This window comes from Monodon monoceros, unplaced genomic scaffold (assembly GCF_005190385.1).
Source record: "Monodon monoceros isolate NGI ecotype Baffin Bay Population unplaced genomic scaffold, NGI_Narwhal_1 Super_Scaffold_4, whole genome shotgun sequence".
Classification (NCBI taxonomy): Eukaryota; Metazoa; Chordata; class Mammalia; order Artiodactyla; family Monodontidae; genus Monodon; species Monodon monoceros.
Window position 1 is genome coordinate 76,181,454 of NW_021703781.1, and position 19,373 is coordinate 76,200,826.

Sequence of the window (19,373 nt, forward strand, 5' to 3'; positions counted from 1 at the left end):
TGTGTGTGTGTGTGTGTGTGTGTGTGTGTGTGTGTGTGTGTGTGTGTAAGTGGGGAGGGATTGGCAGAATTTCAGCGGCAATGTTTTCACACATGTTCTACCACAAATAAAATGCTGGATTAACGAGCAATGACAGGAAATAATTCTCTGCTGTTGTAACCTAAGTTGAAGGAGATTTGCAGAACTAAATGGCTTAAAAATGGGCCAGCCTTCCTGCTTCCCAGAAGTCACACAGGGACAAAGCTCTGTACTGAGAAGGCTTCAGTTCCTGCCTGCAGCCCGAACACGGCAAATACAGCCGAGGTGACCTCCACATGGTAAGGACCCCCGGGAGGCAGGATGGCACGGCCGCCCCAATCTCAGCCTCAGTCTGGACCACGGAGCTCCCTCGAAGCCTGCGGTGGGAAGCCAGCACATCTTTCTCTGACTAATAACCCAGTGATAGATGCCCTTCTCCTCTTCCTGAGGCTTACAGCTGCTGCACATTTTTGAGATAATAGGAAGGTGGAAAGTCAGAGGCTTGGCTCCTGGTGACTCAGCCTAACGTCTTGGGGCTTACACTTGGGTAGTTTTTTTTTTTTTTTTTTTTTTTGCCGTACGTGGGCCTCTCACTATTGTGGCCTCTGCCGTTGCAGAGCACAGGCTCCGGATGCACAGGTTCAGCGGCCATGGCTCACGGACCCAGCCGCTCTGCGGCATGTGGGATCTTCCCGGACCGGGGCACGAACCCGCGTCCCCTGCATCGGCAGGCGGACTCTCAACCACTGCGCCACCAGGGAAGCCCAACTTGGGTAGTTTTGCAAACGTAAGCAATTCATTTAACTTTCTGCTCCTCAGCCTTAAAATGGGTATAACCACACCCAGCTCACACCGCTGACTGGTGAAAGATACATTCCCAGTAATCTCTAGGGTCAAAGTCAAGTCTGCCTCCATTCACTTCCCCCAAACTGGATATTCAGGGAGCAGTGCTATGCGGACCAGTCTCCATAGCTTGACCTCTGTTTTGCATCCAGCTTAAGAGGAGAGGACATTCTACCATGCCCTTGGGCAGTGACTTTTACCATCCCGACTCTGCATTAATTGCAGACAAACTCCTTCATTTTCCAGTGAGCAATATCTAATCCTACAGAGAGGAAATAAGAACATGGTCTGTATCGAGGGGTCCTCTTGAACTGCTGTCAGGAATATCTCCTGCCAGTTCATTTCCCCCTTATCGTCATGTCGGTAAGTGGTCATCTCAGTTACTCTAGCTGGATAGTTACATTGATTCTGCCCTGTAGCGTTTTAATGTTACTAGAGTGCCTCATTTTGTTGTTGTTTATTTATTTATTTTTTACTCCTTGGATAAAGATTTCCATTGTTTTCCCTACTGCACCTTGAAGAATGAAGTAAAGACTTTCTTAAACTTTTCTTTGAGAAAAAAAATTAATCACCTTCAAATGAAGAACTGATATGGGGAAACAATTTTCTCCAATCCCATGCTCGTAAAATCCCTTTATAATAAGTGTATTTCATGACCTCAGATAGATCCTCAAACTTCAAATGGGGGTGAGTTTTAATTATGTGTATTCTGCACTGATTTTCAAGAAAGCAAGTGTTTCTTGAGAGGGGATAGCCTTTCCAGATACATCGAATTTCTGTCAATTCCTACCACATCTGAAACTTGGGAACTTTTCACTGAAAGGTGCAGTTGATTTTAGTTTCCCGAATCACACTTTCAGATAGAGGCCTCCTCAAAAATAAATCCAAATTTCCTGTAACATGAGCTAGGAATTCTCGAGGAGGGTCTGCCTAACCCTATGCAATTCTTCCGGGATGGGTTCAGACTGGACTTTACTCCAGAATGTTCCCTGCCCACCACCCCTTCCAACCTTTGCTCCTTGTTCACAATGAATTATTGGTCATTTTTTTTTTAAAGATGTGAGATGCTATTATGGTGATGTTTAAAATTTTCTCCTTATCTTTTAGAGGCACAACTGAAGTACTTAGAGATGATGTTATGATACCCAGGATTGTGTAAATAGATGAGATTAGGTGCCCCTGTGGTGAGCCCCATGGCACCCCAAAATGTCCCCTATCAGCCCTGAGCTTCCAGTCTGTAATCACCAGTTTACTTGCCTGGGATCCCTAGCACAATATAAGGGCCTAGAAATCGAGGTTCCTGCCTTTTGTGTCTGTGGCCCCGCTCGGCACCTTGGAATCTGGCACACGGGTACCCAGAAAATACAAGCTGAGTAAATGAGTGGTTTTGCTATAATTGGTCACCCAGCCCTGTTTCCTGAGTTGGAGGCAGGGCCTGCGTCCTCTCAGCTTTCCTGAGAGAAGGTTGAACTTGGGTGGAGGCCATCCAGCTGTGATCCACGTCCAGACAGCTGTGCAGCAGGGAGGTATGCGATGAATGTTTCCTGAATTGAATTATACGGAATCGAATGAGCCAATTATCCACACTTCTGAGGAAGTGGAATGGCAATGCTTTCACCTTGAACGTGGTGATTTGATCTACTTGTAGATGTAGAATGCCCAACCTCAGCTGAATGTAAATTATCCACACCCCTGGTGAGCGAGCAAGCGGTAACCCTCGTTCGCTTATTTTCTCGGCCCGCAGTCTCCAGGGCGCTCTATGCACTGCCCTCCACTGTCCCTTGGCAGCCAGGCAGCGCACTCTGCTTGAGAGCCGTCTGCCAGTCTGGATGAAACAAAACCCAAACAGCCCCAAGCTCTGAATCTTAGTATCAGCATGAAAACTATGGCACCAACTCCCTTCAGATATACCAGATATCTAGATCTGTATATATCTCTTCAGATATATAGAGTGTGGAAGTGCTCTTTTGTGGCTGTTGAAGTAGAGCCCTTAAAGCATCTTACTAGAGGAAAAGCAAAGTGAAATCCTAAACAGAAGAGAATCTTCGACATCAGGTCTACAAGACCGCTGAGGTGAGCGGGTGAAGCTGCGGTGTGATCCGCCCCCCGGTGTGCTAGCGCAGGCTCCTTCTTAAGGGATTCCAAGTGCCTAGTAATTACACTAAAATAAAATGAGAGTTTATATACCATTTCTTTTTTAACAAGAAGCTCTCCCCTATTTTTTACAGACAGTAAACCCCTTAATTTGGCAAACTACAATAGCTCAGATGCTACGCCATCTTCTTAAAAGTGAAGAATTCTTAAAAGAAAACTCAGATCATGTTACTGTCCTGCCTAAAACCCTCCAATGATGGTTCCCTGCCCTGGAGACAAATCCATGTTCCTACCGCGGCGTGGACTTTGCGTGCTCTGGCCCCTCCTTTCTCTCCATTGGCATCAGTACCACTTCCCTCCAGCCCCACCCCGTTCCGATCCAGCCCCACCAGCCACTGGCTTCCCGTCAGCGATGCTCTCCCTTCTCATGGTGTCCCCCCTGCCCAAGCCCATGTCCTTCCATCTCTGCAGGCTCTCCAGCCCTCTCTTCCTGTTGGTCTTGGCTTAAACGTCATCTCCACAGAGAGGTCTCCCCCAAACCACTAATTAATGTCGGGTCCCCCAAGCCCACGTGTCTCCTTTCTATCCTCTTCCTTTTCTTCCTTCATAGCACTTCTTCCAACCTGCAGTTTTTGTTGTACTGTTTTTCCAGACTGTCTTCCCCACAAGAACGCAAGTTCCATGAGGGCAAGAAAAGGGTCTGTCCTGTTCGTGGCTGAAATAACCCCAACATCTATCAAAGCAGGTGGCTCGTTTCAGGAGATGAGTTACCGTGGGTTTCCGATCCAGCTGCATCCCCTCAAGAGATGGCTCTTTGACTCTAACTCTCACAGTAAGAGAAAATTTTCCGCAAAAAAATAAAAGGGAGCTCTGAGAGTAGTTTTTGAATGTCAATACTGCCTTTTTTTTCTACTCTAGGAAGTGACATTTACCATTATAGCAAATATTCTTTTCCCAAAGTGCTCAAATTATTCACGTTTTTCTTACTCCCATAAAAGTGGCATACTTAGTCCTCAACCCCTTGAAGACCAAATGCTCCAAGATGCTCATCAATGGATGGATTCAACTGAGTTCAATCTCCCACACGAATCCCCAGATATTGCTTTTGCCAAGGAGTAATTTCCAAGACAGGCCTTAATGTTAACGATCCAAAGACGTACAACACATTCACACACACGCAAAGACTTGCAGTAATTAATGATACAAACTGTAAGGACACCCCCGCCAACTATTCCCGTAACACGCAACTGAAGTCATGACACCCATGTTTAAAAGAATTCTCCTCCATCCTCGTAGTTTTAGGCCTTTGGGTCCAATTCGTCAACGATAGCTGTTGGTGAAATGTCAGGGTTAGGATTCTGGAATGTTTTGATAAAGAATAAACAAGGGGTATTAAGGGATGCATTTCTCTCCTTTAAACCATCTGCAACACATGGTTCTTTTCGATTCTGGGAGACTTTCGTATCGTGAAAGCAGTCCCTGATTCATCTCTTTGCAAGTCCCCTTTGGGGCTGAGACTTAAATCACATTTTTAACATTTGCCACTCATGTCTGAATCAGCAGTGGGGAGGAAGTTGGGAGGAACGTTCGGGTGTGGGCCAGTTGAAAATGAGCCGCTCACACAGACACCACGGGCACTTACATGGCACTAGAAGCGCTTTCCAGCAACTATAAGCAGGAATTCTGAAAAAACCAAAAAGCTTTTAACTCTTCAATGGTTCCAAGGTCCCTGTAAGCTAAATAATAATAATAACACCTCCATATATTTGTGGAGTGATTTACAATTTACAAAGACACGTGATCTCATTTAATCCACTCTCCCACTCTCGTGGGGACTCTATGAGGTAAGAGAATGACCACGTCGAGATAATACTGGAGATTAAAAGCAGCCTGGAAATTCTAAAATGGGTGATGGATGACTGAGATGGCCGGAACAGCTTGACCTCCTCCTTACTGTGGGCTTTTGTGATTAATTCACCCGCTTGCTTAGGAAGTTTCTTTCCATCTGAGAAAATTAAAAACACCACTCTCTGGACAGGAATGTGGGATCATAAATGAGAACCAAATAGAAAAGATTTACGTGAAAGCACAAGCTCAGCAAAAGAGGAAACTCAGAAATCGCTAATAAGGTATAAATCAAGGAAAGGCTATTAGCAAATCCTTGGTCAGAAGAAAGAAGCTTTTTAAATGATTTGCTGAGCTCTTAACAATACCATTTCTACCTATGATTTTCAAATATCTCCAGGGTAATTTGGCTTGCAATCCTTAAACGCTGTCATGAAGACTTTCCAATTTGAAGGGATTTACACAAAACTACAGAGAGTACCAGAAAGCAATGCCTTGCTATTGTGCCTCCAGAATTGTAGGACTCTTAGGGCTGTAGGGTCTTCCGCATCTGTGCATTCTCCACAACAAAAAACACAGGGGTCAAAGGATTTGTTTAATGTGTGAACAAACAAGTGAAAGAATAGGTGGATGAATGAATGGATGGATGGATGGAATGATGAAAAGATGGACAAATGGATGGATGCGTGGATGGATGGATGGATGGATGGAAGGAAGGAAGGAAGGACAGAAGGAAGGAAGGAAGGAAGGAAGGAAGGAAGGAAGGAAGGAAGGAAGGAAAAATAAAGACTGATCACTCATTTTACTGATAAAAACGTAAGAGCCAGAGGGGTTACTAATTTGCTTGTTTTACCAAAAACAACTAGTGTCAGAATTGAGGCTACCAGGCCTCTTCAATCCCAGTGTAGTATCCCCAATCTAGATTTTCCTCTCTTCCATTCGTCTCTTTTATCAAGAGTTGTGGAACATTAACAGTATTAACAATCCAATCTTAGTCTTTGAGAACCACTTTTGGAGGCATATAGGCTGGTATGTTTGTGCTTACTTAATAATCAGGGAGATTAAGCACAGACTGAATTTTCCGTGGCTACTTGGAGCTCATCAAGAACGAGAAAGCATGAAGACCACTCAGTTCCACGTCACCTTCCTGCCAATCTCCTCCCCAGAGATTCTGGACCCTATCTGGGCTGGTGGAATGTTGGAAACAGAAGACACCCACAGGCCCTGGCCCAACCTCACCCCCTAGGAAGGGATTCTTTGCCCCAAATACCCAACAAGCAGCTATTCTGCCCCTGCCCGGGGTGTTTAAATGACAAGGGGCACACTACTTCTGGCAGCAGCCTGCCTCCCTTTGGGGAAGCTCCCCTCATTGAGTTTTGCAACATTTCACTTCCTGTTGGTGTTGGGCCTAAGATACTTTCACTTCCTGCTCAGGTTCTAGGCTTCTGTCATCACAGACTCAGAGAGCAAGTTCCTCTACTAGGTGTTGGTGAGTCCCTGGAATTGTGCTTAAGACAGAACCTCGAGCAAAAACAATGCACACCTGAAGGCTTTGTGCTGACGGTGGTGATGGACCGGAGAAGCAGTGCCTTGCTGGGAAAAGACGCCTTATCGAGACCAGCTCCCGTGAAATGACATGATGTGAGCCATGAAGTTCTGCCCTACAGGCCATTCAAGAGGAGGCCCCCGAGGCTATTGGTTGTAAAAGCATAACCACGTTCTGTAACAATCCATCCCTCTGCCGGCACTTTTAATCCTCTTTAAGCAGGTGCCCCGCCCCCCGTGTACACCAAGACCTCACAGAGGCCAGCCTTCGGGCTGCCCGTGCGCACTTCCTTCTTGTTCCCAGTGCTACCTTTCAGCAAACTCAGAGAGCAGACTTGGCCTAGGAAGTGCCGTAAAGATAAAAGCACTGGGAAGGTCTCGAGGTATAAAAAAGAAGCCGGCATCATAACAAGTGCGTGTTTTCCTTCACTAGTGAAAAGCTTCCTATGTTAGCACACCATTCTAGTTTGGGAGGGGCCCGTAGAGGTGTAGGGACACAGCATAACCTGTAATCACTCCAAGTTGCATCTATTTCTACCTCCTCTGAATGCTGCAGTAATGAAACTGTCTTCCTTTTTTCCTGGGTGAATCAAGTCTAGCGTTTCAGAAAGGCATGAAATGAGGAAGAAAGACATAATTTACTGAAAAGGAAAAGTCCCATCATTTAAAACTTTAAGATCTGAGAAGGGGATGTGGTATTAGAGGCGGGGACCCTACAAATCCCCAAGCTACTGACACATTTCAGCTCCACCCCAGGGCCAACCCAGAGGGAAGACGCACGTCTCCGCACGGGACCCATCTAACCGTGCCCGCTTTGCCCCGTGGCTTTACCACGCCCAGACGGAGCTGTAGGTGCGAATCAAAACCACGTGCTGGGATTGTAGGGTAATTCGCGATCTCTGAACAAAGGCAGGATCCGTGCCCACCACTTCTCAGGGAGGCGCTCAGGCCTCACGCCCTGTGCTCTGCAATCTGGGTGCTTCTCTCAGGGAAGCACGGTCCACGGAATTTCTTTCGGGAAGCTTCCATGGGCGCTCTGACTAGAAAACCAGGGAGCTCTTTGCCCAGCTGTTTCCCAATACATATTTCAAGCTGCGTCCCGACTCTCAGAGCAGCTGGAAGCATCAGTACTTGCCCGGTTGAGGGATTCATGATGCAGCCTCCTTTGTCGGCAGCCGTTCTGCAGCTACAGCCCCTCTCCAGGGTGTCATGGTTCATCCCGAAATTGTGTCCCAGCTCATGGGCCAGGGTCACAGCCGCGCCAAGGGGACTGTCTGAATGGTCCTCAAAGAAAATACAAGAGCACAATGTATAGTTCACATCTTTTTGGCCTCTTTCCCAGCCACCCCCATCCCCTCAGCCCTGGCCCCCAGATATTTATCTTTTATAAACATTTAATGGAGTCCAATCTCCTACAAGGAACCAAGATAGAGCCCCATTATATAGTTCAAACTTAGAAAAAGATTTGATCTATTTTATTCAACTAGTTTGGGGCCCCCTCTGCCGAGGAATGCATTCCTCATGAATACACGTAGGATTCCTTGTGTCTTTACATGAAATAATCAAGGCAATCATTTCCCTCTCACTTCCTACAATCTCTCACAAGACACCATTCTACTGAATGAAGCAAAAAGTTGTCCAGTATCATAGGAAGAAGCAGCTCGTTGCTTCACGGGTAATGAAAGTACCGTTTTCTCCTTGATTGAGACGATGCTGGTATAAGGTCGTTAGGGGAAGCATACTTTGAACAGTCTAAATAAGATCTGAGCAACTGTTACTGAGTATGCCTCTTGCTGTCTACTTGGTAGAGAAGGGTCCTTGGAAAATTCATAAGAATTCACCATAAAAGCTAACGACATCGAGTAATCTGTTTGAAGACTCATTGGATTAAGATCGTAATCCAGTTGTGCCTTACTCTTGCTGGCCCTTTGTTTTGTCAGGTAGACTTTGGAAATGGTTGGAGGCATCCTGGCTCTCTGACTTTTGTTCTTGGGAGTCCACTCAACCTTTTGCTTGGTTTTGGAAGGCGGGTTCTCCACCCAGCAAGCACTGCTTGGCCACCCCTAACTTAGTGGAGTGCATGCATGGCTCGGCTAAAGAGATATTAGAAATTAATTTTTAAAATATCATTACTCAACTTTAACAAACTAAAATTAGTTGATTTGCAGAAATGGTGCCCATGATTGGTGTTTCTGCAAGAGCCTGCACACCACAGAGTAATGAAGGTAACATTGAATCCTGCTTTGTGCTACCCAGGAAGGAGATAAGAGGCTACCCAAGAGGTTTCCAGGAAACAGTGACACTGTGCTTTAGAGAACGCATTATTCCTGTACAGACAATCTTTGCGGGGCCTCTTGATATAGGTGTGTTCACATAAGGTTTTATAGGCTTGTTGGCGGTTAGAGCTGTAGCTACCTTTCTTACTGGCCCTCAGTCTAAGAAAAGGGTGGCATGTCAAGGAACCAAGTTATTCTTAGAATAGATGAAATTCCTAATAAATGACTTTGTTTAGATTTTAGTTTCCTGTTGTAGGAAGCTTCGCAAACGTGTTTCAGGAAATCGATTTTCTTCAATCTAAGAATGCTGAGGGCTGAATTTAGCATGCTTTGGCACAAAAATTCAAGGAATTCATCCTTAAAAAATGACTCTTCATCAGATTCTTTTGTATCACTGAATATCTTGGTTTTGTCTTGAATTGCCTAATTGTTTCACATTCTTTCACGCATAGGTGATTATACACAGAATGTCTCTTAAGAGACCCTGATAAACAGTTCATATTTCTAATAAGACAAAAACCTATTTCTTTATTTCTGGCGTTATCTCCAAACCTAGACTGTTTTAGTCCAGTTAGATACAAAGGCACGGCTTGAAGTGACTAAAATTAGTGATCTGTTCTATCTTGGAAAAATAGAGAAACAGTTCAGAACTCAAATTTTCAGTGTGATGTGGATTCCTGCTTCCTTGCGACGTGATTTCCTTCCTCTTAGATTTGTGAGTCCTTGAAAGAGGCACGGTCGTACGTAACACCCATGAACTCAACTTTAGAGACACAATAGGAGAAAGTCTAGACGCTTTAGATCTGGTCAAGATACTGATTTTGTTGAGCTCATGAATGTTATAGAAACTAAAGGAGCTGTGGACTTTCAGCCTACGTGATGCTTCTCTTCTGTGTGGAGTAAACAAACAGTGAGCCTAAGGATGGTCTTTACTGCTGGCCGGCCCATCAAACATTTCTTATTGATTAACTTTGGTTGCCTTGATTCCTATTGCAGTACATACATCTGCTTCTATTCCCCCACATTCATTTTTATCTTTTTTTTCTTTAAATAGGCTTCCCTGTCTCCTTTTAAAGAAGGAATCTTGACCAAATGCTTGCATGGAAACAGAATAAAGGACGTGAACTTTAAAAAGTTGCTTAATACCATCAGATCGGTTATAAGAACCTCTGAACACTCCACAGCTGCAGAACCTGCCATACTTATAAGGAATTCAGTTTCAGCTCTAAAAAATATTTACGCCAATTTTAAGTGGCAAAGTCAGTAGCGATGGACCATGGAACCATGAAACAGAAAATGATTCCCTCTTAAAACTTTATGGGCTGCTCTGTAAAAAGACCGTTGGGATCTGACTTGAAATGAACCTGGCATCAACAAAACCCAAACTTTCCAGTGACTTCCATGGTGGAGATCACTGGAAGGCTTCCAGGTTCAAAGGAAACCAGAGGGTAGCCCGTTGAAGCCAGAAGTCCACTGGGTGGGTGCCATCCCTCCAAACAACCTCCTCAGCCTACACATTTAGTGACTGTTTATGTTAATTACCAGCGCCACCCAGAGAAGAGGAAAATATTCATTGTGGATATTCACTAAGAAGATTAGGCTGCTGGGCAGCGCGTGGAGAGCAAATAAAAGTCAGCAGGACGCTCCTCCTTCAGCCCTTTAAGGCAATGGAATATTCACAAATGTTCTGTTTGAAAAACGTGGAGGAATTCATGGTTTCTTGGAAGGGCAAGCTTCTGTTTGTTTAACAGAGATGGTGGAATCGTCTCCGAGGACACTCCCTATCTGAGGGCCGGTGCAGAGGGGACACTCTGTTTTCCCATCAGGGGCAGTGACAGCATGGGGTGAAAACCTTTCCTTTAGTTACCTGATGAAGGGGAACCTGTCAAAGTTACCTCCCTCTTAAATTCATAAGAAACAAGTCCCCAAGAGTCTCCCCATTCTATTTCCTTTTGCAGACATACATAACATGACAAAGTGATCCTTGTAAAGCAATAAACCTAGGTCTCTGCCTTCCAAGAATAAGGTTAGTATAAAGACAGATTGGACACTGGCTAGGAGGTATGTCAAGCATTTGCAGTGGTAAATAGTTAAAAACCTCAGACTTTTGGCGATCGTGCCTGGAGGGAGAACCATCAGAAAGCCATTCTAACGGCAATATTTGGTGAGATCACAGCCCATCCCAGAAGCTGAGCGATGGGGGGAACCCCAGTGACCTGGCTCATCCCAGTGCTGGGAGGAATTCCTGGATGGAGGCGGGTGGATCAAAATCCCACTTGAAACTTTCTCTCCGCAAAAGGTGTAGACTGGCTTTCACTGGGCTGTTTGTACACACTCAGCCTTCCTGTGTGCGGCTTGATGTGTTTTATAAACAGTCCCTAGAGTACTGTCGGGTATGGGAGATCAGAAGCAGAGCTAGAAAAAGGGTAGAATTATATCTAAGAAGCATTAAAGAAAAGGACCTAATTCTACAACGTCTGGTGAAAGTAGAGATTTCCTGGGAAATCATCAAGAGAATTAGGTCTGGACTTCGCCGTCGGGTTCCTGGTGCTCCTGGCTTACCGTGACGATTCCCCCGGACTGTCCTGCTGTACACATGCTCATGATGGGCGCCATGCCGATGGTGGTCCCCTGGAAATAAACTCCACTAGGGAGAAAAGAAAGGACTTTCTTAAGTCAGTATAAGGGCATTTTCTAATATTTGAAATTCTGTGGGACGTTCCTACATTCCAACAGGAAAACTGCACAAGCACACGCAAAGACGAAAATAGCTGCATGAGGGTATGTTTACAGGTGATTTTTATCTTTGGTTCTTCTAAAATTTATCTTCCAGTTCACCATCGTCTCCTAATCCTTTCAGATTTTTGTTTTCAAGACTCGGGACAACAGCTAGTCACGACTTACATATTTATAAGTTGTATCCTGCTATTTTCTAATGAACTGGGCGGGGAGCTGTTCCTTTTAAACCATGTCTGCTGACATTAGGGCTGAAAAGAGTCACAGAGAATCACTGTTAACAAATGAAAGGCATTAGATGCTTTACTAGATTATCTGTTGCAGCTGAATTTTGCTTTCCTGGGTAACATTACAATTAGGCCAGAAACCCAAACTCCTCCCAAATATTCTGCTAATATAGCTTGCAAAAGTGAGATTGGCAGAAAAATGATTGACCCTCTGGAGTCAGTGGAGAAGTCAGCACCCACAAAGCCTTGGCATCCCAAGAGGAAGCTTCCGGAAGGGGAGCTCATGGCTTAGGCGTGGCTTTTCCCCTATATGGAATCTTAATCAATGAGTAATGATATCAAGGCCTCTTTAATGCAATGCTAGTAATTCCAACCTCATGCATTAAAAATTAAAAACCGTATTTGCTGAATCTCCTTTAAGGGAAAAAAATGACTTACCCATGTTATCTTGGCCATGTACATATACAGATATTACACAAATTATTTGAAAAGTTATATATTTAGCAGTGCTCAGTTGGATGAAATGGGATAAGTATATACAAAATATAACCTCACCTATGTATGTATGTATGTATCCAATCACCCATCTATCCATCCAGCCAACCAGCCATCCTATTACACGCATATGTACAGTAGTAGTGATTGCAGCTTTTATATTTACATCTATATAGACCGTTTTAACAGATACAATTATACCTATATATATATATATATATATATATATATATTAGGTTATATAAGAGGCTAATTTACTTCCAGATGTTCAAGTTGGACAGACTCCATTTGGGGGAAAAAAATCAAAACAAAACACTCTGACTCTATTTTTAGTAGTCCAGGCTTAATCAATGCATAAAATATGAGGCAACCACAAATATCCAGGGTGGGAAAAAAAAAACAGCCCCATGAAATGGCCAAAGTAAAGCATCAGGGAATGCCAACAGCCTCAGTTCAGATGAAGGCCTTTGCAAAAGTGAGGTTAGGGTAGGACTGCTTTTCAGCTTCCCATAAATGTCCAGTAAACTAGATCCAATTTGTCAAAGAAAAGTGTCTCTGACCCTAAGGCTTTCAATTCAGTGATATGAGCTACATGAGAACATAATAATGGCATAAACTGTTTAAGAATCTTAAAAAAAAGCTGTTCAGTTTAGGAAAAACCTACTCCATACCAACTTAGATTATGACATTTTTTGTTTAACTATAAAGGTGTCTGTAACATGTTACCAAGGTATTATACTATATCATAGGTGTGCTTTCCCTCATTTTATTATCTTCACGACCCTCATCACGCTCTGAAATGTCTTTGTTTGTTATTGCCTTCTCCCAGTAAACTGGAGACTCCCAAAAGTGGGGAGGTTTACAGTGTTGGTCACCATTATGTTCAAAGCCCCTAAAACATGTTTTGTTCCTCGTTCGTGCTCAATACACATTGATTGAACAACAGAGCACAAGGTTAATCTGCGACACTGCTGGTATTCTCTGATCTAGAAAACCAAGAGTAACGGCAAAACAGGAGGAATAAAGATTTTCTTTCTCCAGGCAGCTGACAATGATCACCCTAATGTACTGCCTTCAGATCTTGCATAAATATTGTTCACTAATAATGACAGAAAATGAGCTCTTAAAAAATATACTACTCAGGACAACTTTATATCAAGACTAAGCCTAGAGGGAGGGATAAATTGGGAGTTAGGGATTGACATATACACACCACTATATTTAAAATAGAGAACCAACAAGGACCTACTGTATAGCACAGGGAACTCTGCTCAATATTCTGTAATAATGTAAATGGGAAAAGAATTCAAAAAAGAATAGATACCCGTATATGTATAACTGCATCGCTTTGCTGTACACCTGACACCAACACAACATTGTTAATCAACTATACTCCAGTATAAAATAAAAATTGAAAAAAAAAGAAATGAAAAGGTCAATAAACAAATAAATAAAAACATGAGAGAAAAACATGAAAAAAAGAAAAGTATTTGTGAATATCAAAATGTTATTTCGATTGTCTTTATGACACATATAATCTGTAAATTAAATTTGAGAAGTCATAATAAAAACCTTCATGGATTAATAGTATTAAAAAAAAAAAAAAGACTTGGGACTTCCCTGGCGGTCCAGTGGTTAAGACTCCACGCTTCCACTGCAGGGGATTGAACTAAGATCCCGCATGCTGTGCGGTGCCGCCAAAAAAGAGAGGAAAAAAAGACTAAGCCTAGAAACAGTTGCATAGAGGAAATGTCCGGGTGTTAGACGAAGGAAATAAGACATCAGTCAGAGGGATAGTTTTCCCAGGGTATGCAAAGAAAGACTTTTCCAACAGCCCCCAATTTCAATCGAGATGGCCTCTCCCCTCCCCCCCACCCCGCCCCCGCAGTGTGGGCTGAGAAGCCCCCTTTGCCCCTGGTCCAGTCAGTGTGTTCTGCTGAACGATGTGCAGCTTCGTGGACTGTCGGGTGAGGCTAAGAGGGAGAGCAGGTGTGCTGAGATCACTCTTTTATTTTAAGCAAAGGAGAGACAACAGATGCCTTACCTGATAAGCTGTGCGTTGTCATGGGATTTGCGAGGTAGAAGCTTCATCTTTCTCCAGTCCAGAAACTCGTGGAGGCTCGTGAATGGGTCCTGACTTATGGAGCATTTGTCGATGTCATTCCACACCTCTACGCCCACCAACACGATTCGAATGTTCAGCGGTCTGTAAAACTGAGGGAGACAGAAGACAGGCATCCCTGGGGGATCACGTTAATGAGAACTTACCATGCCGGGTAGAACAGACTGGCAAGTTCTGAACGTCATTGCCGTGACATGAAAAATCTCTCTGTGCTCCCTTGTTCCCGTGGCATTAGAACTGGAGGAATATTTTCAGTGTCTGATGCAAGGTGATGTGCTAACTGGGTTCTCAAATGTGGTTGACCAATTAGATGTTAGAGTTGCCAGCCTTTTTGATGTCTGCCCTTATTTGTAGGGAAGCACACATTTCAACCGATTCACTGGTGATCTGAAATGGGCGTATAGATGTGTTATTATTGCTAAAGTCGTTACATTACAGCTAAAGACTGCCAGTTCATATCTACTGCAAGAAAAACAGTAAGTGAATTAGGGTCTTTCAGACACTCTTGCCAAGTGCAGTAATTTGTTCATTTTAAGAGAAATGTTCTACCCGTGAGTTACTGAAAATGAATCTGTATTAATTTTTCAGCAAAAAATCAGATTTTGCTGACCCTGTCATATTCTGTCACCTATAATTGACCCAGAAGGTTTTAATTGAATGAACAGATCAGTATCTTTCAGGGTGATAAAGGCATGCACAGAACCCTTCTCCAGGAACTTTGAGGGCCATCCTTCCCACAGCAGCGTCATGGGAAAGGTCTGGTAAAGGAAATTCCTCTGTTTTCTGGCATACCACTCACTTCAAGTCTTCTTGCTTTTCTGCTCCCCCCCCCCCATCTTTCTGTGTCCTGACTTCAACCTACAGCCCTTTCTCCACAAACAGATCATCTTGGGTTGGAAGCAGGTAGAGCAACTCTTCCAATGTCTATGGGATAGTTTTGTCCCAGACGAGCTTACTAGGGCAGGATGAGGGGGCAGGGTAGAGGTAAGAACTCCCCATTGCCCCCGACTACCTTGCTACCCCCATGGTATCACACAGACATGGAGACGGCTCTTTGCTCAGGGTCCAGGGGGTAAGGAAGTGGGAATCATCTGGCTGGCTGTACAGTCTTTCAAAGCCTGCAACGTGTAAGGCAGTGCGCAATGAGAACACCCTCATCTTCTGATACTCCAGGCAGCCAAGGAGAAAGATGTGGCAGCTGAAGTCAAGCTCCAGATGGGAGCAGGTCCTATTCTTAGTGGCTAGAAGCCTCTGGGCCAACAAATAACAAAAATCACAGAAGCTCCGCATCTGACAGTTAAGCCCCATTCCAATGTGCTGAGCTCAAGGGCAATAAACTCCATGAGGCTGAGCACTGACCCCGGGTTCTGACCCACAAAAGGCAGGTTCATCTTTTCCCTCGCTGATCTCTCCCCAGTCATCTGGTGAGCATTAGGTTAGCAGAAGAATGTGACTGAAGCACAAACTACATCACAGAGTCTAAACTGATCACAGCGGTCCAAGTTGGTTTCAAGCAGATAACAATTATGGGCATTACATTAATAAGTTAATGAGACAATTATACGACCTCAATGTGGCCTTACAGCTTGTTTTTAATCAAGAATTGCTTCGCCTGTGGTATCCACTTGCGAGCTCCCAGCCCAGGCTTTCCAGGCAAAATCAAGGTCCTGGCCACATCTGGACTCTGAGCGCACATGCCTGGTTGCTATGCTTCCCTGGAGAGCTTACCCTTTTGGCTGTGTTACAGACAACAGTGATCAGAAGGCGGAAACGCAGGCGATCCAGTGCCGACGTCCACACCAGCCTGCCAAGGGACATCCTCAGGGTCAGAGGCCCCGCATGGGCTGCAGGGTCGTCATCTGTGCTGGGGACGCCATGTTTTTGCCTCTAGAGAGTGTCATATGGAAGTGGTCGCTAAGGTCTGTCAAGGTCTAACTGTCATCATTTCTCAGAGCTGGCTTGGGGGCTTACTGATCAAGGGTCTTTTCATAATAATAATGGGTGTTAGTTTCCATTTATTAGCCGTCTCAAATCACAGAACAGATTTCATATCTAGATGCATAAAATACAGTCCCTCCTCTCAAAACCGGTGCTATGGATTAACTGTCGCGTATGCTAAACTCACGTCATGTCATCACAGCAGTCCCATTGCTGCCTGTCGGGATGCTCTTCCCAGGGCTCTGCTGGTGGCTTCCCTTTGGTTCCTCCTAATAACAATGACCACAGCTAACACTTAATGAGCAATTCCAACGTCCTAGGCACAGTGCCATGCGCTTTCCAGCCCGTAGGTCTCTCAGTCCTCGCAACACTCTGCGAGTTAAGAACTATTATCATTTCCGCGTTACGGTCAAGGACGTTGAGACAAGGAGGGACCAGGTAGACCGCTCGAGACATGACTGGCATAGCCGGGTTTAAGCATAGGCAGGCTGGTGCCCAGGTTCTAAACCACTAAGTAACCCAGCCAGGTAAGGGCGAGTACTGAGATTCCCTTCCAAGATGATCCATTGCGACCCCAGGCCCAGAGAGAAGTACAACTGGAGCTTGGCAGCTGCCTGCCTAGCCTATGAATCCCAGGATGCATGTGGACACCGTCCAAGACCGGCTGAATTGAGTCACCCATTAACATAGCCGCGGCGAGAATCTGGCTGTATGCTAGGCTTGGCACTGGCACAAAGAGCGAGGATTAGGATACCTTGCTCCCAAATGCTCAGAGGTCAGCATGAGGCTCAAGGCAGGGGATACTTAGCCATTATTCCAGTAAATGCCAAGCGCGTGAACTGCCAAGAAGGGCGCAAACAGGAAGTTCAGGGGATGCTGGGCTTGAGGGCTCAAAGAAGGCTTTCTAGAAGAAGCGGATCTGAGAAAACATGGGTAGGATTACAGGGAGGTCTGCTGGGGTCCAACACGGGAATGTGCACCCCTCAGGCAACTGGTTTGAGAATGGGGGGGGGGCGAGGACTCACACAAGAGGGAAAATACCTGAAGTTAAACGCACGGAAGATGAGTCCTTCAGAAGTAGGTCACAGAGGTGCAGCCTGAACAGATGCACAGCTGTTGCTAACTTCGTCACGAGTAAGAAGCAGGACAGATTGGAGGGGAGAAGCCAAAGAGGCTATCACTTAACTGGGCAGCCACACACCCTGCTGCTCCCGCCCTGCGGTGTAACTGGGGCCTGGGGGAATGTCTTACTTCCCACTGTAAAGGGTTTGTCTGCCAGTACAGCACCGGACACACTCTCCACGTTTCACACACAGGGGAATTGCCTGAACATTTCTGAACGTCACCTCTGTCCCTAAATCACTTCTCGGACTCTCAGTCCGGGACGTGCTTCTCCCTCTTCCCTTCAAGCCAGTGCAGCCGGCCAAGCAGTTACTAGTTAAGAATAGCTAAGAAGAGCCAAGATTTCTGCAAATGAGGAAGTTGCCACTGGAACAGTCACTGTTTTTTAAGCCAAGATGCTCCCACTTGTAGTTGCAAAACTGAACTTTGGCATACTTGCTAGAGCCCAGGGCCCATCAGTTAGTAGACTTGGGTGAACAGGACATCAAGGAGCCTGGGTACCCCAGTGGGTCTTCAGGGTCTGCTGGGGACAGACACATATGTGCGCTCAGCAATTCAGCTTTCTTCTTGCCAGAAACACAGGAACACGCAGGCTGGTGAGCTCCACGGAGTCTGTCAGGACCTTTCTCAGATATATTGTTCTTTAATTACCAGGGCAGATTATTGACAAACCCCCAGTTGCTCATTTATGGTTTTGCAAACTGAAGCAAGATATAATACAGAATAATATGTAGAGAAACACAAACATGGAAGACCAAGCACATCACCTTAAAATAGGATTTCAGCGATTACCAGCCCGAGTTTAATATTGTTCATGGCTTCTGTTTACTTCCAAGGCCTAAGAAGTACTTGAATTCTTTGCTTTCATCTGGATGTTGTCCCATCTCACTGGAGGCGTCTGGAATATACTCGCCCAAGGCCCCACCCAGGCCAATCAAACCAGAGTCCCTGGACTGAGACTTGGAATGAGCATTTTGAAAACAAACATATAGACAAACACACACACAAACAAACCAACAAACCTTTCCAGGGCATTCTAATGCCCAGCCCAGACTGAGAACCATGTCTGACTCCTACGGTCTCTGGCATAACCTCTGGGATCCATCTCTCACCCTCCCTGCCAGAAGGACTTGCCATTTACAAAAATTCTCCTGCATCCACTTGACCTTAGGATAAAGTTTAATTTTCAAAAAGTAGCTATTCAAAATATATCAGCAAGCATGGGCTGCCTGGGAGTCTGACCTGCCTAAAAGTTCTGGTGGACGAGGACGGTACCATCTCAGGGTGCCATCAGCCATCCGTGTTTTTTCCCGCTTTCAGAAAGTTCCATCCAGCCATAGCCTCTCTCTGAGCACCAGGCCCTGATCTCTGACTGCTCAGGGTACCCCAGGAGACTCCCGCTCTCGCTTCTTTGGGTACGAAGCCTCTTTCACCTGTCATCCCAAACTTGGGCTCATTGGGACCCCCGCTCATCTCAGCCTCTGCTTCTGCTCAGTCAAGGAGGGCTGGGATCCACAGTAAGCAGGTAGAGTCAAGGTCAAAAACTCCCACAGAGGAGACCAGGGCTTATTCCTGGTGCTGCCTTTCAATGCTGTTTGAACATGTGCTGATTACTTAACTAGCCTCTGCAAACCTCCGCTATCAAAATGGGAATACTGGTGTCCACCCGGGAGTGTCTGCAAAGCACTTAGAGCCTGGCACGTAGCAACTGCTCAATACATTTATTAGGAGCCATCCCTTCAAATGTCTCTAAATCCTCGTCTTTCTCACATCCCCACTTCCCCAGCCCCGGGTCAGATCTTCATAATTTCTGTACAATAGATGCCTACCAGCTGTATTTGTCTTTGGTAACTCCATCCTCCACACTAACTGCAGGCACAGCTGTGTGTGATCCTGTGTGTCTCCCCTGCTTAAAAACATTCACCTTGCTCTCCACTGACGGCAGAATAAAATCCCGATGGGGTCTAGATGGCTCCGCAGGGCATTCAAGGCCCAGCCACTGAATCCCCTGCAGCTTCACCTGCTCCTGCCCTAGCTGTGCACACACACACAACTATGCTACACACACACACACACACACACACACACACACACACACACACACACACACAC

General features: G+C 45.2%; 1 protein-coding gene across 1 annotated transcript in view; it reads right to left on the reverse strand.

Moving 5' to 3' along the window:
* The window catches only part of LOC114908456 (disintegrin and metalloproteinase domain-containing protein 12-like), a 668,284-nt gene that overhangs the window by 80,448 nt on the left and 568,463 nt on the right, over positions 1–19,373 (reverse strand). The window contains exons 12-14 of the mRNA XM_029244622.1: positions 14,124–14,293; positions 11,184–11,268; positions 7,481–7,629 (exon numbers count right to left, since the gene is read on the reverse strand). Coding sequence (XP_029100455.1) covers positions 7,481–7,629; positions 11,184–11,268; positions 14,124–14,293 — 404 coding nt within the window. The remainder of the gene's footprint in view (positions 1–7,480; positions 7,630–11,183; positions 11,269–14,123; positions 14,294–19,373) is intronic.